We start from the raw sequence: 19,725 nt of genomic DNA on the forward strand, positions 1-19,725 counted from the left end.
CTAATCATTCACAAAAAAGCATTTCCCCAAAGCAGGCAGCCATGTAACTGTGACTAGTCAGGGATTCTCAGCCGAAGGGGATTATTTTCCCCAGCAGACAGCTGACAATTTCGCTTGTCACTACTGGGAGGTACAAGTTGGGGGTGTTCGTTTCTGGTGTCTAGTAGGTAGAGGCCAGGGATCTTGCTAAGCATCCAATAATGCACAGGACAATCTCTGTCCTGCCCCCTCTCTTGCGGTAACAAAAGAATTATCCAGGAATGATCCAGCCCAGACTGTGAATAGTGCCATGGCTGAGAAACCATGTGTTGAATGATCCTAACAAGTACTGTTTAAGGTGGCAACCTGCCAGAGAGACCTGGGTTACTAGAGAAACAACAGGATCGCCTTCCCTAAGGCACCAGGCATGACCGTGGCCCCCAGCACTTTCTACAGTAAGGAGCAAGGAACCAGGGCCTACTGTCTTCAGTGACACAAAACACAAAAATCAGCAAATAATTTCCTAGTCTATCCCTGACTGAGGGGCTCTGTGGAGGGAGACACAATAACTAACACAATACAATGTATGATTTGCTGCAAAGAGATTTAGTTTTTTGGTGAAAAACTGCCAGACCGCCCAGGCCTCCAGCAGGAAGACGTTTTGCACATTTGATGAGGTGAAGAGTCTACAGAAATGAAAAGTTCCCATGCTTACAAATCTAGGGTTAGTGTATGTTTCACACAGTGTGATAAATAGCCTGCTCTATGCCACAGACCCTCAAGGTTGCATGTTTCCAGAGTGCACGCCCTCATCTACAGTGAAAAGGATTCACTCTTCACTCTTTAGCAGAAGGTTAACGTTTCAAAAGGATTTATTTTTATTCTGCCTCTGACTGAGAGGTTCAGTGCAGGCTCTAGTTCAAATATGAGCCTTGTTCAGGCTGAACTATAATCACCAGAAATAACAACAAACAGATGGACAAGTCCCAGACTGTATAATAAGTACCACAAACTGGAAAAGATTTCAGTGAGAACTCCTTTAAAATGTATCTCTGTTCACTTGACAATGCCATTTTTATAAATCTAATGTGGGTGTTCCAACTGTAGGGCTCATTCACTCAAACAATAATTCTAAGACAAACTCATTTAAAATATAATGCATCATTAACTTTTTAACTGGTTGTTTATTAAAACATTTGTTTTCAACATTCTTCGAGACTAGTTTTGTTTCTTTTCAAATGATAATACTGTTTGTCGTAGAGGGTGGTTTGTTCTTGAATTAATAAAATATAAATATTCCTGATCAACTTGTATGTAGAGACAAATTCTATCATTTAATTTCTATTTTCACCAATCATTCACATGAAAAAACTAGACAGAATCTCACAGAAGACAATCCCCAATAGATTCAACTGAAAACTTAGGACAAGGAAAAGGTTAGAAGGGGTATCATCTCTGTAGAATGCCTGGCATTTCAACAGTGTTCTATTTCCTAGGGTTTGTAATTTCTACCAACAGTGCATTTGCACTAACTCTCACAAAGGGGAGTTCCAGCTGTTTCATCAGCTGCTCCTCTAGCCTGAGCCAAAAAAGATCTACTCCAGTAAAGTCATGGAATCCATCCAACCACTCCAGTCACCCTTCTTAGGCAGGGGCACCCCCAGAACAGTATCACAGGAATCTGCAAGTCTTTTCACGCCAAGAATTAAAATAAAATAAACATTAGTTTCCTAATTTATAATTTTTACAAGCCATTTTTCTTAGATTAATTTTGTTATTCCTTTTGAGCTTCTGAAAAATAAAACATTATTCCTCTAAATTGTGTACTCCTCGAACATTTTCCCCCAAAGCTTTCTGAAATTTGAAGTTAAATGAAATAAATATATTAAATTTCCCTTCTGGGAATAAAGTATTCTTGTCAAAGTAAACAAGTACAAGGTCTATTTTCCTTATACATATGACATAGCAATTTCTTAAATGTTCTTCAAAACAATCAAATAACATTCTCCGCCTTGTGCTTCTGCCAGGATAGTCTGCTACTTTGTACAGTTTTAAGCAGGCCTCTGTTTTCAATCTATATCAAAAAAATCCTTTTCCTAGTAATTAATGAAGTCAAGTTAGGATTTATTACCTCATGTCCTCAAGATGGTTTTAGACTGCACCATTTTTAAAAGGGACTCTTTAGTGAATCTCCAGTTATAATAACATCAACATGAACGCTACTGTAAAGAGTTTTTAATCTAGAAATTTAATTCTGAGTTATCAACATGGTTTTTCAACTTTTTACATCAGTAACTGGCTTTGAAAATTCCACATTCCATATTTCAATGACAGAAAATCTCACACTATAACTCTTTAAAGATAATATTACATTTCTTTTATATCTAACAGAAGATTCTTCTCAGTAGTCTATAACCACCTTTCTTACTTTTTTCTTCTTTAAATGATAAGTAGATGATCTGATTATTCTTTTGCGTCATAACTTGTAAGAGAGAATACTAACGTGTCAGAGGTCCGAACAAAACCACATCCAGTGCCTTGAGCTGAAGTTTCTGTCTGTGACTCCGGTCACTAATTTTCAACTGAGAGATCATAAATGAAGTTTCATGCACTGCTATCCTGTTCATTAAAAAAATACACATATATTAAATGAAAATATTTCTAGTATGCAAATTTAAATATTTGAGAAACATATTTAACACAGTTTACATATTAGTGATGAATATGAGCTCATCCATGTGTGATTTAACCCTTTATTACATGTATCAAACCTTTTCAATGCAAACTGTGCTGTGGGCTCTCCTGCATGTTAATAATTTAGTTGCTATACTGATGTTTTTGTTTCCTAAGGTTACTTTACACTCTAATTTACTATGATTTAGAAATTTACCAAATTCAAAGTATTTTATAATCATTAATTACCTCTGGCATTTTACTATCATTTCATAAACAAAAAGAAAATTGTAAGTAATTTACTTAATAGCAGACTTTTAAAAATCAATCTCAATTTAGATCATCTCACTTTTTAAATAAATATCTCAAACAACTTATACCTGTACATTCTAATATTTAAACCATTAAAAATTAAATTCCCCTGAGGTCATAAATGAAAGCAGAAAGTCTTCTCTGGATGGGGGAGTAAATTGAGGGATTTACGTAATAAGAAGTATTAAACCATTTAATTAGCAATGAAGAAAATATGCAGGGTGCCAAAAGACACAGGTGAAATAAGGACGTAAAATCACTTTGTTTTGGATTTCAAATCCAAGTAGCCCAGTAATCAACAAAGATTTCTTAACAACCAAGTATGATGCCAATAAGGATTTTATGACACAAAGTGTAATAATAATAATTGTTAATAACAGCGACAATAAAAACAAGCATGTACTTATGGCTGGATCCTATGCCAAGAGCTTAATTAAAATTCAAAACAAAATATACAATATATATAAAATTGCCATTTTACACATGAGGAAACAAAGGTAGTGAGAGGCTAAGTAACTTCCACAAGGTTACTTAATACAGTAAGAAGTATGGCAGGGATTCAAATCCAAATATGTATGATTCCAATGACTGTACTCTGAGCCCACTACATTTTATTTAGGAAGATTTCAGAACTCTAAGCAAGAATAAGTTACAGAAACTTCTATGAGGCTTCTACAAAACTTTAGAGAGTAAAGAATTCTAACTTTCCCTTTTAAAAATGCCTTCCTTCATCATCTCTGCAATTAACCTTTCATGTATGCTTCTGTTATATTTTTCAGTTGCCAAACTGCCTGAAGGCAAAAACTACGTCTTATCTCTGTATCCCCAAACCTAGCATGGTGCTTGGCAAAAGTAGATAATTGATAAATGTTTGTATGATAGACAAATGAATGCATAGGGTGGATGCACGAATGAACAGCAAGACAATCAGTAGACTAAATTTAAGAAAGACAATGAGATGTAGTAAAAAGGAAACTATAAAACAGAATTTTATGCAAAGTTTAATATGAGCCCAGAGGTGGAAGCAATTCTACCTGAGTGGGTGAGGATGTCAGTGAAGTTCACACAAGTCTGTAAGGATTGAGGAGGCATGTGCCAGGTGAAGAGAGCCTTAGTATAAGCTCTGGTAAACAAGAATTACAGAATACAGACCACACTGTGAAAGGCTTAAAGATAACCATGACATAAAACTAACATAATTTTGGCTACCTTTGGCAGGTGTAACAATATTTTAATGTCACAGAAAGGAAACATAATAATGCATGTGTACATCTGGAATGTGTAACACATTTTCTTTCACATTCTTGTAAGTAGCTAATACATCTACAGTTACCCTAGAAAAAGCTCTGTGACTTACACAGTTGTTAAAGTTAAATGACATTGCCTCTTTAAATTTCCATTCCCTCATAAAAAGGCCTTGATGAAGGCTACTCCAGTCTCCCTCCCCCTCCACTGGAAAAAGCTCCAATGGGCTGCCCTGAAAGCTGACCTTCCACACTTGTAGCTTTTCTTCTGTAGTAACATGTTCATTATTCTTAAAACTGATCTTCATCAAGTGTGTGATGTTATCTAAATAATTCTACCAGAATTTGAGGTTATCTCTGATAACCTTTACTTAACCAAAAGAAAAGTGCCTATAACATTTATTGTCAAAACATCAAGCAGCCTATTTTATTTCACGTTGTTGTTATATAAAGAAACTTCTCAAAAGACAAAGTAAGAAAAATACTGGAAGTGCCAGGATAACATATATAACTTGAACAAACCTAATCCCACTTTAATGCTCTACTATCCTGTGTTGTTTTAACTTAGGAATTTGTCATATTTAAAAGCAAGAACACGATCGTATTTAATTTTTTTCTTCCTTCCAGCATCTAGGTGCACCATAAACATAAAACATACTCAATATGTACTTGTTGAATTGACTCTTATCTCCACAATTTCATCATTATAGTCATATGCACAGTAAAATCAGAAATACCTACCATGATGTTCAGAATACATTTAAGGAGGTATGAAAACTTTCAACTTGATCCAAAATACAAACTCTAAAGCCATAAAAGTCACTTAGTTAAATAGGATATGTAGGTAAATTGATTAGAAATACATTACCCATTTAATAATTAGATAGTAATAAAGGATTAGAGTCTTTTTTGATACAATAAACAATCCAGGAACATAATGGAACATAAGCAATCAGATAAGGCTCAAGCTCCAGTGGAATCAAAAAATTTTAGCATTCAAATCTATAAGGATTATTAGGTTAACTAACAGGGACTATTAGGTTAACTAACAGATTTTAAAAACATCATTAGAAAAGCAGTGACAATTAATTTCAGAAGTTAAAGGAATAAACTGGCATCCTATACTAGGTATCAGCTCTATCTGGATTCAAATGCTGCCTCAGGCAAAACATTTAACTTCTCTCTGACTTGGTTTTTCCATTCTGTAAAATAGGAGTAACAATGCACGCTTCATTTTAAGCATGAAGCTTAAGTGAGATAATACAGAGTACTTCCATGCAATACACATTTCAAAATGCTTGCAATTATTTACAATTATTAAACTTCTTTTCTTTGAGGTTTAACTAACGGTCACTAATATAAGTAGTTATCATTGTTATTAAAATAATACCAATTAAGAAGGCTCTGTATATTAATCCATTCAAATAGGTCTTTTCAAATAGATCTGTATCAAATGAGTAAGTTTTTGTTACACTTACCATGTGGCCAGAAGTTGACCCTTTGCTGTTACCTAAAAAAGACGCCCACCTTCTAAGTCTCAAAATTACTTTCCTTGGGAATAAATTTTTTAAAAGGCCTGATTATTTAGATAAGAAAAATAGATCAAAATTTGTAAATTCAGAACCTTACAAATATTAAAGAGAGGATATATTTGTATTTTCTTTGCACCCTTAACCACAGAAGTAACTTGTAGATCTGGCACTGAAAAGTAACATCGAGTACATAATTCTCCATGAGCAGGAAAAATACATTTGGATAATAAAGACACACCTGGGAAGCGTTGTTCCTTTGACATTATTGTCTCTAAAATTCTTCTCATATTGGGGTAGTTCAACAAATTCTATCAACCACTGAAGTGTGTCCTCAAGGGTCCAATTATGAACTGCAAAAGATAAAAGAAGAAGACATGTTTTAAAGACATCTGCTTACAGAATTTATATAAATTATATATGTATATTTATATACACACACACATATACAATTACTGTAACTTCAGGGGAAATAAAGATGTTAGACTGACTTTCAATTCAATTCAATCAACAGTAAGTAGTAAAATGATATTCAGTGTTTGATGAGAAGGGAAAAACAATGGGGACATACCTCCTACCCGTAAGGGCTTACAATCTAGAACAGAGAAGACACATAAAGGAAAAGAGAACAAAATATTAGCATGGTTAATTCTAACATAAGCATTTATGTAAAGTTTGAACAGGATGAAATAATCCATCATTTCCCTGGTTGTAGAAAACTTACGAGATGTATATTTATTCATTCATTCTTGTGTTTAGCCGTCCATCTATGTAACACTGTAAACCTTTCGAGTATCAGGTTCTAAGCACTGGGAATATGGCAGTAAACAAGATGGATAAAGTCTTTGTCCTCATAAAACAAATCATTTTGGGAGTGGGGAGGGGCAATTAACGAAAGAAGGAAGAAAAGGGGAAATTTCAGATAGTGATCATCTATTAAGAAAGAAATGAACGATGCCAGGGTAAGCCTCTCTGAGGAAGTGTTATCTGAACTGAGACCTAAAAGTTGCAAGGAGCCAACACTGTGATAATTTAGAAGCAAAAGTAATCCAAACAGGGGGGAAAGCTCATGTAAAAACCTTAAGATAAGGAATGAACTAGCTATGTTTGTGGGATAGAAAGTATTCAGAGGGGCCAGGTCACTGAAGACTTTCAAAAATTCTGGATATTTTTCTAATTTCAATAATCAGAAGGAGGGGTAAATAATTCATGTTTTTAAAATATCACTATTCAATGTGGAGAATGGACTGTAGGAGAAAAGACTGAAAACAGAGAGATATAAGGAGAACATTCCTTCTGTAACTGTCCCAGCAAAAGGGACAGCCTTGAACCACAGTGCTAGGAGAGGATACGGTGCCGAGGGGTCAGATTCAAGACATATTCTGGGAAAAATGCTGTTAGATGTGTCAATGAAATGGATGGGGGCTAGTAGCTAAAGGAAAGCCCAAAAAAGCACAGAGAGTCGTACCGCTAACTGAGATAGGAGGTACAGACTGGGGAGGCAAGTGGAGATAGGTGATAGAGATCGAAAGTTCTGTTTTTAGACGTTTTGTTTGAAGTAAGTATTAGATATTTAAGTGTAGATATACACTAGCAGTCAAATATTCAAGTCCCGAGCTTAGGGAAGAGTGAGGTTAGGAACAGAGATATAAATTAGGAGTCATACGTATAGATGGTCTTTAGACTGAATGAGATCACCCAGTAGTTGAGAATAGCTATTAACGGCTTCTAGGAGACTGGCTCTAAATCATAAAATAAATAATAGCTAACATCTCTTCTCCTGAATACTTATTTTGAATTAAGCCATTTATATGCATTTTTTCCTTTAAGCCTTAAAAAAAAAAAAAGGTATGAGAACTAACATGATTATCTTCATTCTGGAGAAGAGAAACTGAGAAGTTAACAGGACCAAGACAGTCAGCAGCAGGAATGGATCTGAACTCAGGCTAACTGACCTCAGGACCTGATCCTATGAAGTCTGACAGCACTAATATTAAATAACAGTAGACATAAAAACAAGCAGTTCAACGCGGAAGCAACTCAAACATTTCTGAATGAAGAATGCGAAGAACAATGATGAGTTTATCCAAAGGGAAGGATGCAAGTGGGCTTGAAAAAAGAAGAGCTCCATATTGCCTGCATTTAATTTGAGGGTTTGGAAAAACAAAAAGCTTACAGAGCACAGAAGAGGCCAAAGGAGAGTGAAGAAAACAAGTGAGTATAAAAGCAGATCTGAGAATCCATCTGTGATAAATCTGAGATAAGATCTTTCTGATAAACTATAGAAAATTATGAATTTACTTTTGCATGCAAAGCCAGATTTTTACAATCTGCATTTTTCATTAAGTGTTCTTTAGAAAAATGCTTAAATAAAGCATTAACAAAAATTAATTTTTAAATTATATATGGTAATTGGTAATTTTACACTGAGACAAAGCTTTTTTTTTTATGATCTCTCCTTCATGTGTTCCTGCCACAGCTTGGACCTGTGCCTAAGGCTGCTGTATCCATTTAGCCAAATAACTTAGAATAAATATCAGCCAAAGGTTTAGGCCCTGGGTGCTTTCCACTGAAATTAATACATTCAAAGCAGTCTTTTTACTCTTAAGTTTCTTCCTATTCAAGATGAACTGCATTGAGAATTGCCTTGTCTTGAGTGCCAAGAAACCAACAGCGCAGCTGCACCTCACACACCCACACAGAAAGCTCAGCCAAGAAAACAGGATAAGATTCTCTTTGTCATTTCTATGGCTGTTCAACTGATCAACAGCAAAAGTCGCTGATCTAAACACTACAGTACATCAAAATATTCCCTCAATTCCAAATGAGCTGGGATAGAAAGGAAGAAAAATCAAACGAAAAAGAATAAATGTTTAAAGTGCCCAAATCCTCGTGTTACTGTATCTAGTAAAGAGAATATAAAAGTGGCCCCAAAGTAGTTATCTTTACAATGAATCTTTAAAACAACAAAATTCCGACACAGAGCATACAGTTTACTTTGGGGAGAGGTTCACTTCTTGTGCTGTTTGGTTTCTTCAGTGATTTAGTAAATATCTTGTCTTCTCATGACCAGGGCCTGTATTTTCTATTAGTTTTCTCTGCTCCAAATGCAATAATCATCTTTCAATTCTTGGGACAGATAATACTATGTCTTTCCTCAGGGCCTTTGCACATGCTGTTTCCTCTTTCCTTTTCTCATCCCTCTGACTCATCTTTGCCTATTTACTTCACTGAGCCTTCATATCTCAGTTTAAACTGTAATTCCTCGAAGAGTCTTCACAAACATTGCTATACAATCATATATCACTCTATACTTTTTAGGCATAGCATTTAACTAATTATAATTATTTATCTGTATGATTATTGCTGCAACATCTGTTTATAGCACTGAAGCATAAGTTTCTCGCTCACCATTCTAGCCCTAGAACTTAGGAAACAAAAGGCTCTCAACAGATTATCTGTTGGACCCCCTTGAATAAATGAAGAAGACCATGTTGAATTGACAAGTGTGTTATGAAAAATCTATATCCACATTTTAGAGAGGAGATCCAAATAAAGAGAAATAGGAACTTGTTTGTGTAAGAAATTCTTGATGGCAAAGGAGTTACTCATTTAAGAATTATCCAGTTCCTCATCACCCGCCTCTCACTGCTCTTTCACTCGCGCTGTTGTTAAACAGCACGTCCACCAGAGGGGCAGGCAGAGAAGGATACGGCATTTCTTTTAAAAATATGTTTTATCTATCTGCAAAGCTACAGAATTGTCTATCTTCACATCGTTAGCTAACATCGTTTCTGCTAGAAATTGTGGCCAATGCTATAGGTTAGTGTCTCTGGATGATTTTTGGCAATTTATTCCAAGACCAATAGAAAGAACTCTAGAATGCAAATAGACCTGATTCTAGTCCTGGCTGTGCCACTAACTCACTATGGTATCACAGCCAGGTTATTTAACTGTGACTCAGTTTCTCAACACACAAAATAATGACTTTGAGCTAGACCATCTTTAAAATTCATTCAAATTCTGTTTTTAATTATTGCATTATAATAAACAAGATGCGGTGTTTAAAATACTGCTGAACTGTTAACCTGTAACAACAGATTACAGATTACTGAGAGGGGAAAAGTTAACTCTAAGAACTTCCAGGAAAGAAACAAAAATTGCTCCTGAAAATTTACTATGTGTTATTAAACACTGAGAGATTTGCAAGTTATTTAAAACAACCATTGTAACGACACTGTGAAGTAGGTACTTTTATCATCATATTGAACCTGTAAGTTTATGAAGGTGAAGTTCTTAATCAGATAAAACAGATTAGTAAACAGTCAAACCAGGTTTCAGACCAAGCCCGTTTCTTGAGTTGTTAACCACTGACCAATAACATTGCCTCTTCAGAGTTGGGTAAGTGGTCCTGATAATCGAATCAGGCACTACAAGTAGATAGTTTATGCTCCACACTTGCAGCCATATACGCTCCTTTCCGAATCTGTCATGTTCCCCCATGCCCCTCCTTCCACCTGGAATGGCTCTCCCTTCTTCTTTCTTGGCCAGGCGTGCTCTTCCTTAGCCTTTAAGACAGATCAGGAGTTCCCTCCTCCTCAAAGTTTCCCCTATTCCTTCCATTTCCAGAATACAGTTGCTCTCCTTTGTGCTCCTGATCACATGTATATACATCTGCCATGAGATCTGCCACATACACTAATGGAACTGTTCATGCCTGTTACCCTCTGGATGGTGAGTTCCTAGAGAGCAGGAACTACTTCTTTTATCTAACCTGGTAATAGTTAACACTATAATGCCACATTCCTTTGATACAGGATTTTGCACTTTATTACACACTTTTACATGCATTCTCATTTAACACCCCCATAACCACATGGGAGAGACAGCGATTATCTCTACAGTCTGTACGGGAGCCTTGGCCAAGAGAGGCTATGTAATCACACATGTAGTTACACATGTCTAGTAACTGGGAGAGCTAAACACGGAATTCTAATCTTCTGTCTCCCAAGATCACTGCAAATATAGGTGGCTCCTGACTTAAATGACAGCTCACTATTTAACTTTAAAACTCAAAACACATTTTCTCCCAGAAACAAAACTTCCAGGCATATAGTACTAATAGTAATACAATAGTTAAACATTACATATGAACAATCTGCCATGGGTAATTACATTAATGGATTCAGGATTCCACTAAAGACATCAAGCATGCATCATGGCCTACTGAAGGCCTGGAGGTAGTAACATAATAGCCCAATGGAGCTATGCCAGTTCTTCACCATGGGAGTGACTTGAAAAGGGGCTCTAATAGCCTGAAGGGCAGGATTTCAAAGGGTCAGGGGGTTCACAGCTGGAGCAGGGCTCTGGAGCAAAGGAAACAGTGTGGGACAGGGGAGCCTGGGGACAGGAGAGTAACTAGAACCAAATCTCCAGGAAATGAGGGGGCACACATTTATGGATTTTCACAGAACAGAGGCAAGATGAGAACTCTTCCATCATCCCTCTCCCTGGCTGCCATCAAAAGGGCTATTTCTGTAACTGGGAATGAGGTTCCTGATTCTACACCAGAACAGTTTCCCTTTCTTCCCCTTCCTACTTGCTACTGTCAATCCCACCAACATACAATTATTTTGGATCAGCATTTTAAAAAGATGAAAAATGATAACTAGGTCCAAAGAGAAAAAGCTTTTAAACAGCAGCAGGATTTGTAGTAATGGGGAAAATGAAGAGACAGGAAGGGCCAGAAATAGCCAGCAACAGAGAGGTAAAGAAACTAGCATTCCTGTGGCCATCCAGCTAAAGCAGCCTTCTAAAAAAGACTCATGAGTCATGCATAGGTACATCCTCAGTTGTACAAACTAGGTTCTAAGTAGAAGAAACACTCCAACCGAAAGTGATCTCTCCCTCTGCTGAATTTCTATAGTAAGTACTATTTCTACCAAATGGAATATCATATGTACTGCCTTATTTTGTAAAGATTTGCTTAATTACATCTTATGTTCCTATTATATTATTGTAAGTTTCCAGTAGCCCAGCATAAAGTTGCCATTTAAATATCAGCTGGATATATAACTGACTTTTTTCTTCTTTAAAGAATCTGTTTTGTTTTGTTTTTAATGGTGTCCACCTGCTACCCCACAGTTGTGTGAAAAACAAATACTGTTTTCACGATACCACATTTCAAAGCAACATTAGAGAATCCTTGACTCCAAAGGAGGATCACAGAGACCTACAACATAATGGAGGTTAGAAGGTGCCAGTTTACAGCTACGTTTGACAGAAGGATGAGAGGAGAATTTGTGTGTTTCCAGTCCATCCCTGCCTTAAGCAAATGTGAGACACAAACAGTGTGAAAGAGAAACTTCAAAAGATTAAAACATATGTATTTATTTGCACATTTCATCCATACAAGGGAATCTTATAAAAACCAATGCACCTAATGCACTTAGCCATATACTTGTACTATGTTATAGGCCTAAAAATACAAAATACAAAAAGCTTAGTGAAGTGCCACCATATCAGTTTTCATCTGTTATATTTAATATAAATACATGCTGTCCTAAAAACCTTTAAAGATGATTTGTTAAATCACCTAAGAACTGTGGGGAAAAGCTAATTTCTAATTATAAAGCATTAGTGTGCGTGTGGAGACACGTTCATTCAGCAGAAGCTAACATTTCATGAGCACCTGGCAAGTTCCAGTAACTGTGATAAATGAATTATCTCATGAAATTCTTTCAACAGCCCTATGAAGTAACTTTTAGAAGTAGTATTATAATCTTGGTTTACAGATCAGGAAGCTGAGGCTCAGAGAGAATGAGTAACTTGTCTAAATTCATCCATGAAGTAATAAGCAGCGGAGACAGGATTTTAAAACTCTGTCTACTGACTTCAAAGCCCCAACTCTTAAGCATTATGCTCCTCCTCCACTTCTCCTCTGCATGCTGAGAAAATTTCAAAATACAGCCAGATTCACAATCAGCTGTGTCACACCTTGGATATAAGACACACCATTTACATTTACTTTGCATTTCATTCCTTAATAGCTCTTCTACTCTTTGAAAACTGCTATAGCCTAAATTTATGATAAAAAAAATTATGTTGTTCTTAATGTTAAGAAAGCAACTGGCATTAACAAGTTTCTTTTGGCAAACTAACATTTTAAAGAAATAAACTTCTGATATCATAATACAGTACTGTACAGTTAAATACAGTACAGTTAAATACACACTTGCTGCTTTCTACTGAAGTATGAAAACATCTTTATAAGTAATCAAAAGAAAGGTTTGGTAAGGGGGTCAGAAAGGAGAAAGAATAAACATTTTTAACAAAAAGTAACTATATTTAAAGATGGCCTATGAGATGGTTACTGAAAGAAGCTCTATATTTTGAAGCTACTGTGATATACAAGGTAAAACCTATTTGCTATTTGAAAAATATCTGAATTATTGGCATGTTTATGTGAAGTACTAATTCCTAAAATATAAGTGCACATCAGTATTCACCACTTTTCTTTTTTAATATAATTTTTTAAAATTTATTTTATTTTATAATCTTTTGGGGGGAGGGTTTATTTATTTATTTTTAGAGGAGATACTGGGGATTGAACCCAGGACTTTGTGTATACTAAGCATGCGCTCTACCACTTGAGCTATATCCTCCCCCCTCACCACTTTTCCAAATGCAATTTCAACTAAGAATTTAAAGTTACAGAAGCCTTTTAAATTCTCTTTACAGTGACGGACATCATTCATCATGGAAAAATGCAATTAACCTATGGTTCAACATGGCATTTGATGAAAAGCAACTTAAACTAAATGTAATATAAACACAAAAAAAGCTTCTTAAAATATAAAAGATGAAAAAAGTTTAAGCCTTCCACACTTCATCCTAACTCAAGCAGTTTATAGATTTTGTGGTGTCATTTCTGAGTGAGACTTTAGATGATCAGCTGCTCAGCACAATCAAGAGAGGCTTATCTTTAGAACAGTGCCAGCATGTGAGCGCCTCGTCTGCACGGTGGTCAGTGGGGCATGTCTCTGTAACATGGACTAAATTCCTGCAACATGCTATATTTGGACACCTAAAAGCCACACCCTGAACTTGCGAAGTCTAGATATTAGTAGTTGTACCAAAGAGAAATACACACTTCTCTCATGAGCTGCTTACCTTTTATCACACAAGAATTACATGCAATTTTTAGGCACACTAGCTAAATGTTGGTAAATGTCTGAACATTCAGAACTCAAAACTTACTGGGATTTTTCTCTTCCCAACAGCGGTACAACAGACACTAAGGGAAGGCTTTATTACTTTTTCTTCTGTAAACTGCAAGCTTATCATTTTAACAGAGTATGTTATCAACACCTCATTCTGTGAAGATGGTGAGAGAATAACAAAGACATTATCTTAAAAATAAAAGCTGGAGAAACACTGAGTCTCAAAATTGTATGACTGTTCTGAAGATTAACTAACAAAATGTACGTGGAAGTAACTCTTAGGAATGGCAGAAGTGCTCCACAAATGTAATTATCAACATAAAACAATAAATAAGCATCAGATCAGAAATTTTTCATAATCAAGTAATTTAAGGAATTTGCTTTCTTTATAAATAAGTCAACAAAACCAGTGGACTCAATGGCTATTAGGGTACTAAATGTTTAGTCAAGTCCTCCCAAATATCTCATTATGGTGTCATTGAAGATATCACCTCAGGGACAGAGCAGCTGAATCTCTGGTTTTGCATCTTCCCTTTTACACTCAGCCCACAGTCTTTTATTTTTTTTTAAATTTATTTATTTTTTAAAAAAAACACTGAACTGCAAATAGAGTATTTCACATCAAATGAAGATAAATTCTTTAAGACAGACAATGTCTCCTATTCATTTCTATATTTCCAACACATTATACAATGCCAAAAATATAGCAGGCACAAAACAAATGTGGAATTGGCAGATGTTTCTGAGGAACTCAATTAATACTTGTTGGATGAATAAAGAATAACAAAATGATTTATTAACCAAGGCTGCCAGGAAAATGTCATCTTTGCATTCACTCTTTTCAGTGGCATTTCTGGATAAAGCAACAAACTTTTTCAAAAGCATTGCTAAGCTTCATAAAATGGAGAGAATGCTGTTTTTAAAGAATATGTTTAACAACAAAAATTATAAATTATAGCTTTACAAATGTTTGCTTTAATTTTATATTAATATTTCACAAATGTTCATTATTTTTCTCTTGGAATTTGCAAGTTTCTTCAGAAGGTTTTCTGTACAGGTGACTTGGGATTCTTTTATTCAGCAAATATGAACTGAGTGAACAGTAATTACTACTGGGCACTACATAAAGTAAACATAAAACACCAGAGTCAAGAAATTATTACCAAGACTACCAGAAAGCCTGATGTAAGAAGATGTATTGACTTTAAGAGGGAGTTAAACAAAAAATGAACACAAAGCCCAGCTAACAACTGAGTTTCTGCAGCTTGTCATTACACACCTTCATGTAAGAAGAGACATTACATGCAAAACCTGTTAATCCTTTTTCCTTCTAGAACAGAAATCTCACCAACTGCAATGGTAGAAGCAATATCAAGACAATTATACTCAGGAAATTTGTTTGATCTGCAACTACATATGACTTTTTCTACTACATTTAGCATTTAAAACTCTTAACAGTTCACAAATACCATTAGCTGCATTTATTTGGCGTATAGCATTTTCCATTTAAGGCTTCACCTAACTATATACAACAATGGTTTAACTAATTATTATTAATGTCAAAACAACTTTTAGGAAAAGTTCACTTGTTTCGTGAGTACTACTGACACAGTGATTAAAATATTAAAATGCTAAATAGCCACCCCATTCACAGGGGACTTCCGTCAACAGCTGGAATTATGTGAGGAAAAAATGTGAATAATGTGCTTTTGTAATAAAAATTCATTCATAAAGACAGACTCCTTAACACAGAGTCATTGGATAGTGCTCACTTGACTTCTCTTCAAAGTTACTTTAATTCTCAAATTACCCAATGGGAGTGAGGTTCCATATGAGGATGGGAAAATAGGCTAGTGGTGAGCAGAGTCTGTATAATGAGGACAATGAGGACACTACAGTGTTGGATTTGTGAAGGCAGAGGTTCTAATGGTCCCAATAAAGCAGGCTCCTGAGTGAAGTAGCAGTCCAGTGGTGTCAAGGGACTGACTATGTGCAGGCGAACTAAGCAATTAAAAAACTAACACAGTAAAGATAACAGAGCTAGGTTTTTCAGTCAGTGAACAGAGATACAAACGGGAAGAGGTTAAGCCAGAATTAACCCAGTAGTGTTAGACTAGTATCAATGTGCATTGGTTATCAGGTATCAGTGATAACATGTGACTTTTAATATAGAGGTAAGTAAATATAGGGGTGTGTATTTCTTAACTCTGTCCACTGAGAGGGCTTGGGAACAACACCTCAATAGCAATGAAAACACCCAGCGTGCAAATCTTGGTTTCTAAACACCATCTCAACTAGAAGTAACCACAACTCCTTGGGGAAATGATTGTTTCCAGGGCTAGGGCTGAGAAATAACCAAATGTGCCTGGAATATTTGTTTGTGTTAGAAAATAAGGATGCAAACACATTTAAAATACATACAAAAAATGATGGAGACATACATATAAAACAAGATAAAAGCCAGCTTGAAATTCCCACAAGCCGTGTTTGGGCAATTTGAGGATCAAAACAATGACAGCAACAAACCCACTGAATAAAATAGGAATCCAGGAGTCCACACTGATATACATGAATAAATGCAGAAGATCAATCTTCAGAACAGTCGTAAGATTCTGAGATTCACTATGTCTCCAACTTCTACTTTCAAGATATGTCTGTTATCTACCACCATTTTCACAGGACAAGATGTTGATAATACACTCTGTTTAAATCTCTTCCTTACAATAGAGTGCAACTAATAAATAGAATGATGGAATTTGAAAAATTATAGTTTGGCAACTTTCAGAGTAAAAATTAATTCAGGGAAAAAACATCGATGATGTTAAAACTAGTGGGTGAAAGCGATATGAGGAATGTGATTTTGTGCCACTCACAAGGATACAGTGAAAAGAGCCATTTCTGTGACAGTCCAGCCCATAATGCCTAACATGGATCTCCTCGTATGAAAACATCAAACAAATCCTAATTTAGAAACAATCTATAAAATGACACGTTTGAAAATTACTGGTCAAAGACATGCAAGTCCAGGAAATACTACGGAATTGCTTCAGATTAAAGAGGACAAGAAAAGTAAATACAAGAGGATAAATACATTTAAATAAAACAAGTTACTTAAAAAAAAACCTTAAAAAAAAGTTACTTAAAAGCTTAAAAAAAATAATAATAAAGAGGACTACAAAGCCAGGACAACTGGTTGTAACATATAATCCTAGATCTTTGGCTAAAAAGATCATTATTAGGACAAATGGCAAATCGGAATGAGGGTCTCTAGACAAAGTGTATGTAAGAGTTCTTCATTCTGGTCCTGCGAGTTTTCACTAACTCTGAAACTGCTTTCAATGAAGAAATTAAAAATTGTATTAATAATCTTTCCTTCTCTATTCTGTAGGTAGAGAGTTCTAATAATTGCTAACTTATTTATTACTTTGTAGTCTGTGGTTTTCTTCAAGAAACTATGGTAATCTTTTAACACTAAGCAAACACTAGGCCATTATTTGCTGTCAAGTATTGTCCTAAACTCTATATATTAACTCATTTAATCCTTCACACAGTCCTCTAAGGTGGGTACTATTATTACCTACATTTTACAGATGGGGAAAGCAAAGAACAGAAACATTATGGTAGTTACCCAAAGGAATGTATCTAGTAAGTGTTACATAAAGACTTGAATACAGGAAGTCAAGCTCCACACTTTCTTTGGGATACTGTCTCTCTAGGAAAAAACAGCTGTCCCGTGGGGTTTCTCAAGCTATCAGGATCTAAAAGATGAGAGGCCCTAAGTAATTATGAAGCCTCAGAATCCACAGAAAGTTTACTTGCTGTTCAATATCCATTTAATACCAGGTTGAAACGATGTAAGATCTTAAATTCACAATATTAAAAAACTTCTAGTATGGATTTATGATGTTATTTAGCAAAAAACTAAGAAACTAGTATAAAAATATTTATGATACCTTTTGAAAACTAGACTGCAAAGGAAGGCCAATTCTTCTCTTGATTTTAGCTGCATTCAGGAATAATCTGATATTTACGTAATTTTTTTAGGAACATGATGGTTACATTGGTTTAAATCACTATAACATTTAAACTTTACTATTTCTCTACTTTAATGGGCTAGAGCTGAAGTAACCGGTTTCTTTTCCCTCTTTCTTTTCTTTTTTTGGCTTTTCTAATTGTCTATTCAACAATTCCCAGTTGTATTTTTTTGTTTTCTTGCAATTGACTGATTTCCCAGATTCAGAAGTGCTTTCCTGTTTTAACTTTTTTTTCAGGCTCCAGCTATGCCAGTGGAGAAGAAAGTAATTCTGCTTACTTTGGTGAAACAGTGTTGGAGACAAATGAACAAGTTATTACCAAATAATTAAATTCAGAGTTCTTCTTAAACTATAAATTGCCCTCTTACACTTGTTATTCCATGCAAACAGAATACTTTATCTAGTAAGTAATGATTATTTATTTTAACGGAAGTGTGGACAAACCAAAACACACAGAAATGACTTCTAAGTCCTGCTCAACCAGTTTACTTGCAAAATAAATAAACTCTTATAGAAGACAAATACCACACCTATTTGTAGTTTACACATGCTTTCAGTCTACACAAATGCTACTAATAAAAATATTACACCAATTTGGTATTTCAGAGAATTCTGCTCCTTGCATCCTATTAATATAAAGGAAAATAAAAGATGATTGCAATGACATCGAATTAATTTTTGAAAAAAATACTATCCAAATTTTTCATTAAAAATATGAAAAATGAATACAGCACTTTAATTTACACTAAATAAAACTATCATTTCTTATGGTACCTAAGTCTTACAAAAGTATTCTTTTTCTTAGAATTGATTAACAGCAAGATATTACCCATAACTATTTATAATTTAATAAAACTCTTTTTTATAATTTCATTTAGTCTGCTACTGATTCTTTCTAGTGTATTTTTCATTCCAGTTACTGTGGATGAAACTGTGTTTGGTTGTTCTTCATATTTTTTAAATCTTTATTAAAAACGTCTAGCTTCTTGCTCTGTGCATCTATTCTCCTCCTGAGTTCTTTGGTCAACTTTAGGATCATTAGTCTGAATTCTTTCTCAGGTAGATTGCCTATCTCCTCATCACTTAGTTCCTCTTCTGGAATTCACCTTGCTCTTCTGTCTGAAACACATTCCTCTGCCACCTCACTCTGTCTAAATTTCTATTTGTATTTTTATGTATGTGGTAGGTAGGTTAGTTATGTTTCTTGACCTTGGAGAAGTGGCCCTCTGTAGATATCCTATGCATCCCAGCAGTGCACCCTCCTCTTGTCACCCAAGGGCCAGGGGCCAGCTGGTCCTGGAGTAGGGTCTGGCCTGCGTTTGCAGACTTGCTCTGCAGGCTGCAAGATCGTAGTTTTCTTGCTTCTGGTGTCTGCCCCCTGGTGGGTGAGGCTGGTCTAGAGGCTTGTGCAAGCTTTCTGGTGGGAGGATCCAGTGTCTTCCCACTGGTGAGTACAGCTGGGTCTTGGCCCTCTGGTGGGCAAAACCACATCCTGGGGTATGTCTGGAGGAGGCTGTGGGCAACAGTCTACTGATGGGTGGGGATATGCCCCCTGCAGTTAGTTGTCTGGCCTGAGGCAGCCCAGCTCTGAATCCTGCTGTTGGGTGTGGCTAGGTCTTGGTGCTAATGACCCAAGCAAGATGTCAGCCTCCAGAAGAGTACGTGCAAATGAATACTCCCCAGTATGTCCGCCACCATGTCTATGTCCCCAGGGTAAGCCACAGCCGCCCCC

General features: G+C 35.7%; 1 protein-coding gene across 1 annotated transcript in view; it reads right to left on the minus strand.

Annotated features, from left to right (window-relative positions):
• Nucleotides 1–19,725, minus strand: part of STIM2 (stromal interaction molecule 2) — a 150,359-nt gene that overhangs the window by 21,655 nt on the left and 108,979 nt on the right. Inside the window, exons 4-5 of the mRNA XM_074349527.1 lie at nt 5,979–6,090; nt 2,483–2,598 (exon numbers count right to left, since the gene is read on the minus strand). Of these exons, the coding sequence (XP_074205628.1) occupies nt 2,483–2,598; nt 5,979–6,090 (228 nt within the window). The remainder of the gene's footprint in view (nt 1–2,482; nt 2,599–5,978; nt 6,091–19,725) is intronic.

The sequence above is a fragment of the Camelus bactrianus genome, chromosome 2 (assembly GCF_048773025.1).
Source record: "Camelus bactrianus isolate YW-2024 breed Bactrian camel chromosome 2, ASM4877302v1, whole genome shotgun sequence".
Classification (NCBI taxonomy): Eukaryota; Metazoa; Chordata; class Mammalia; order Artiodactyla; family Camelidae; genus Camelus; species Camelus bactrianus.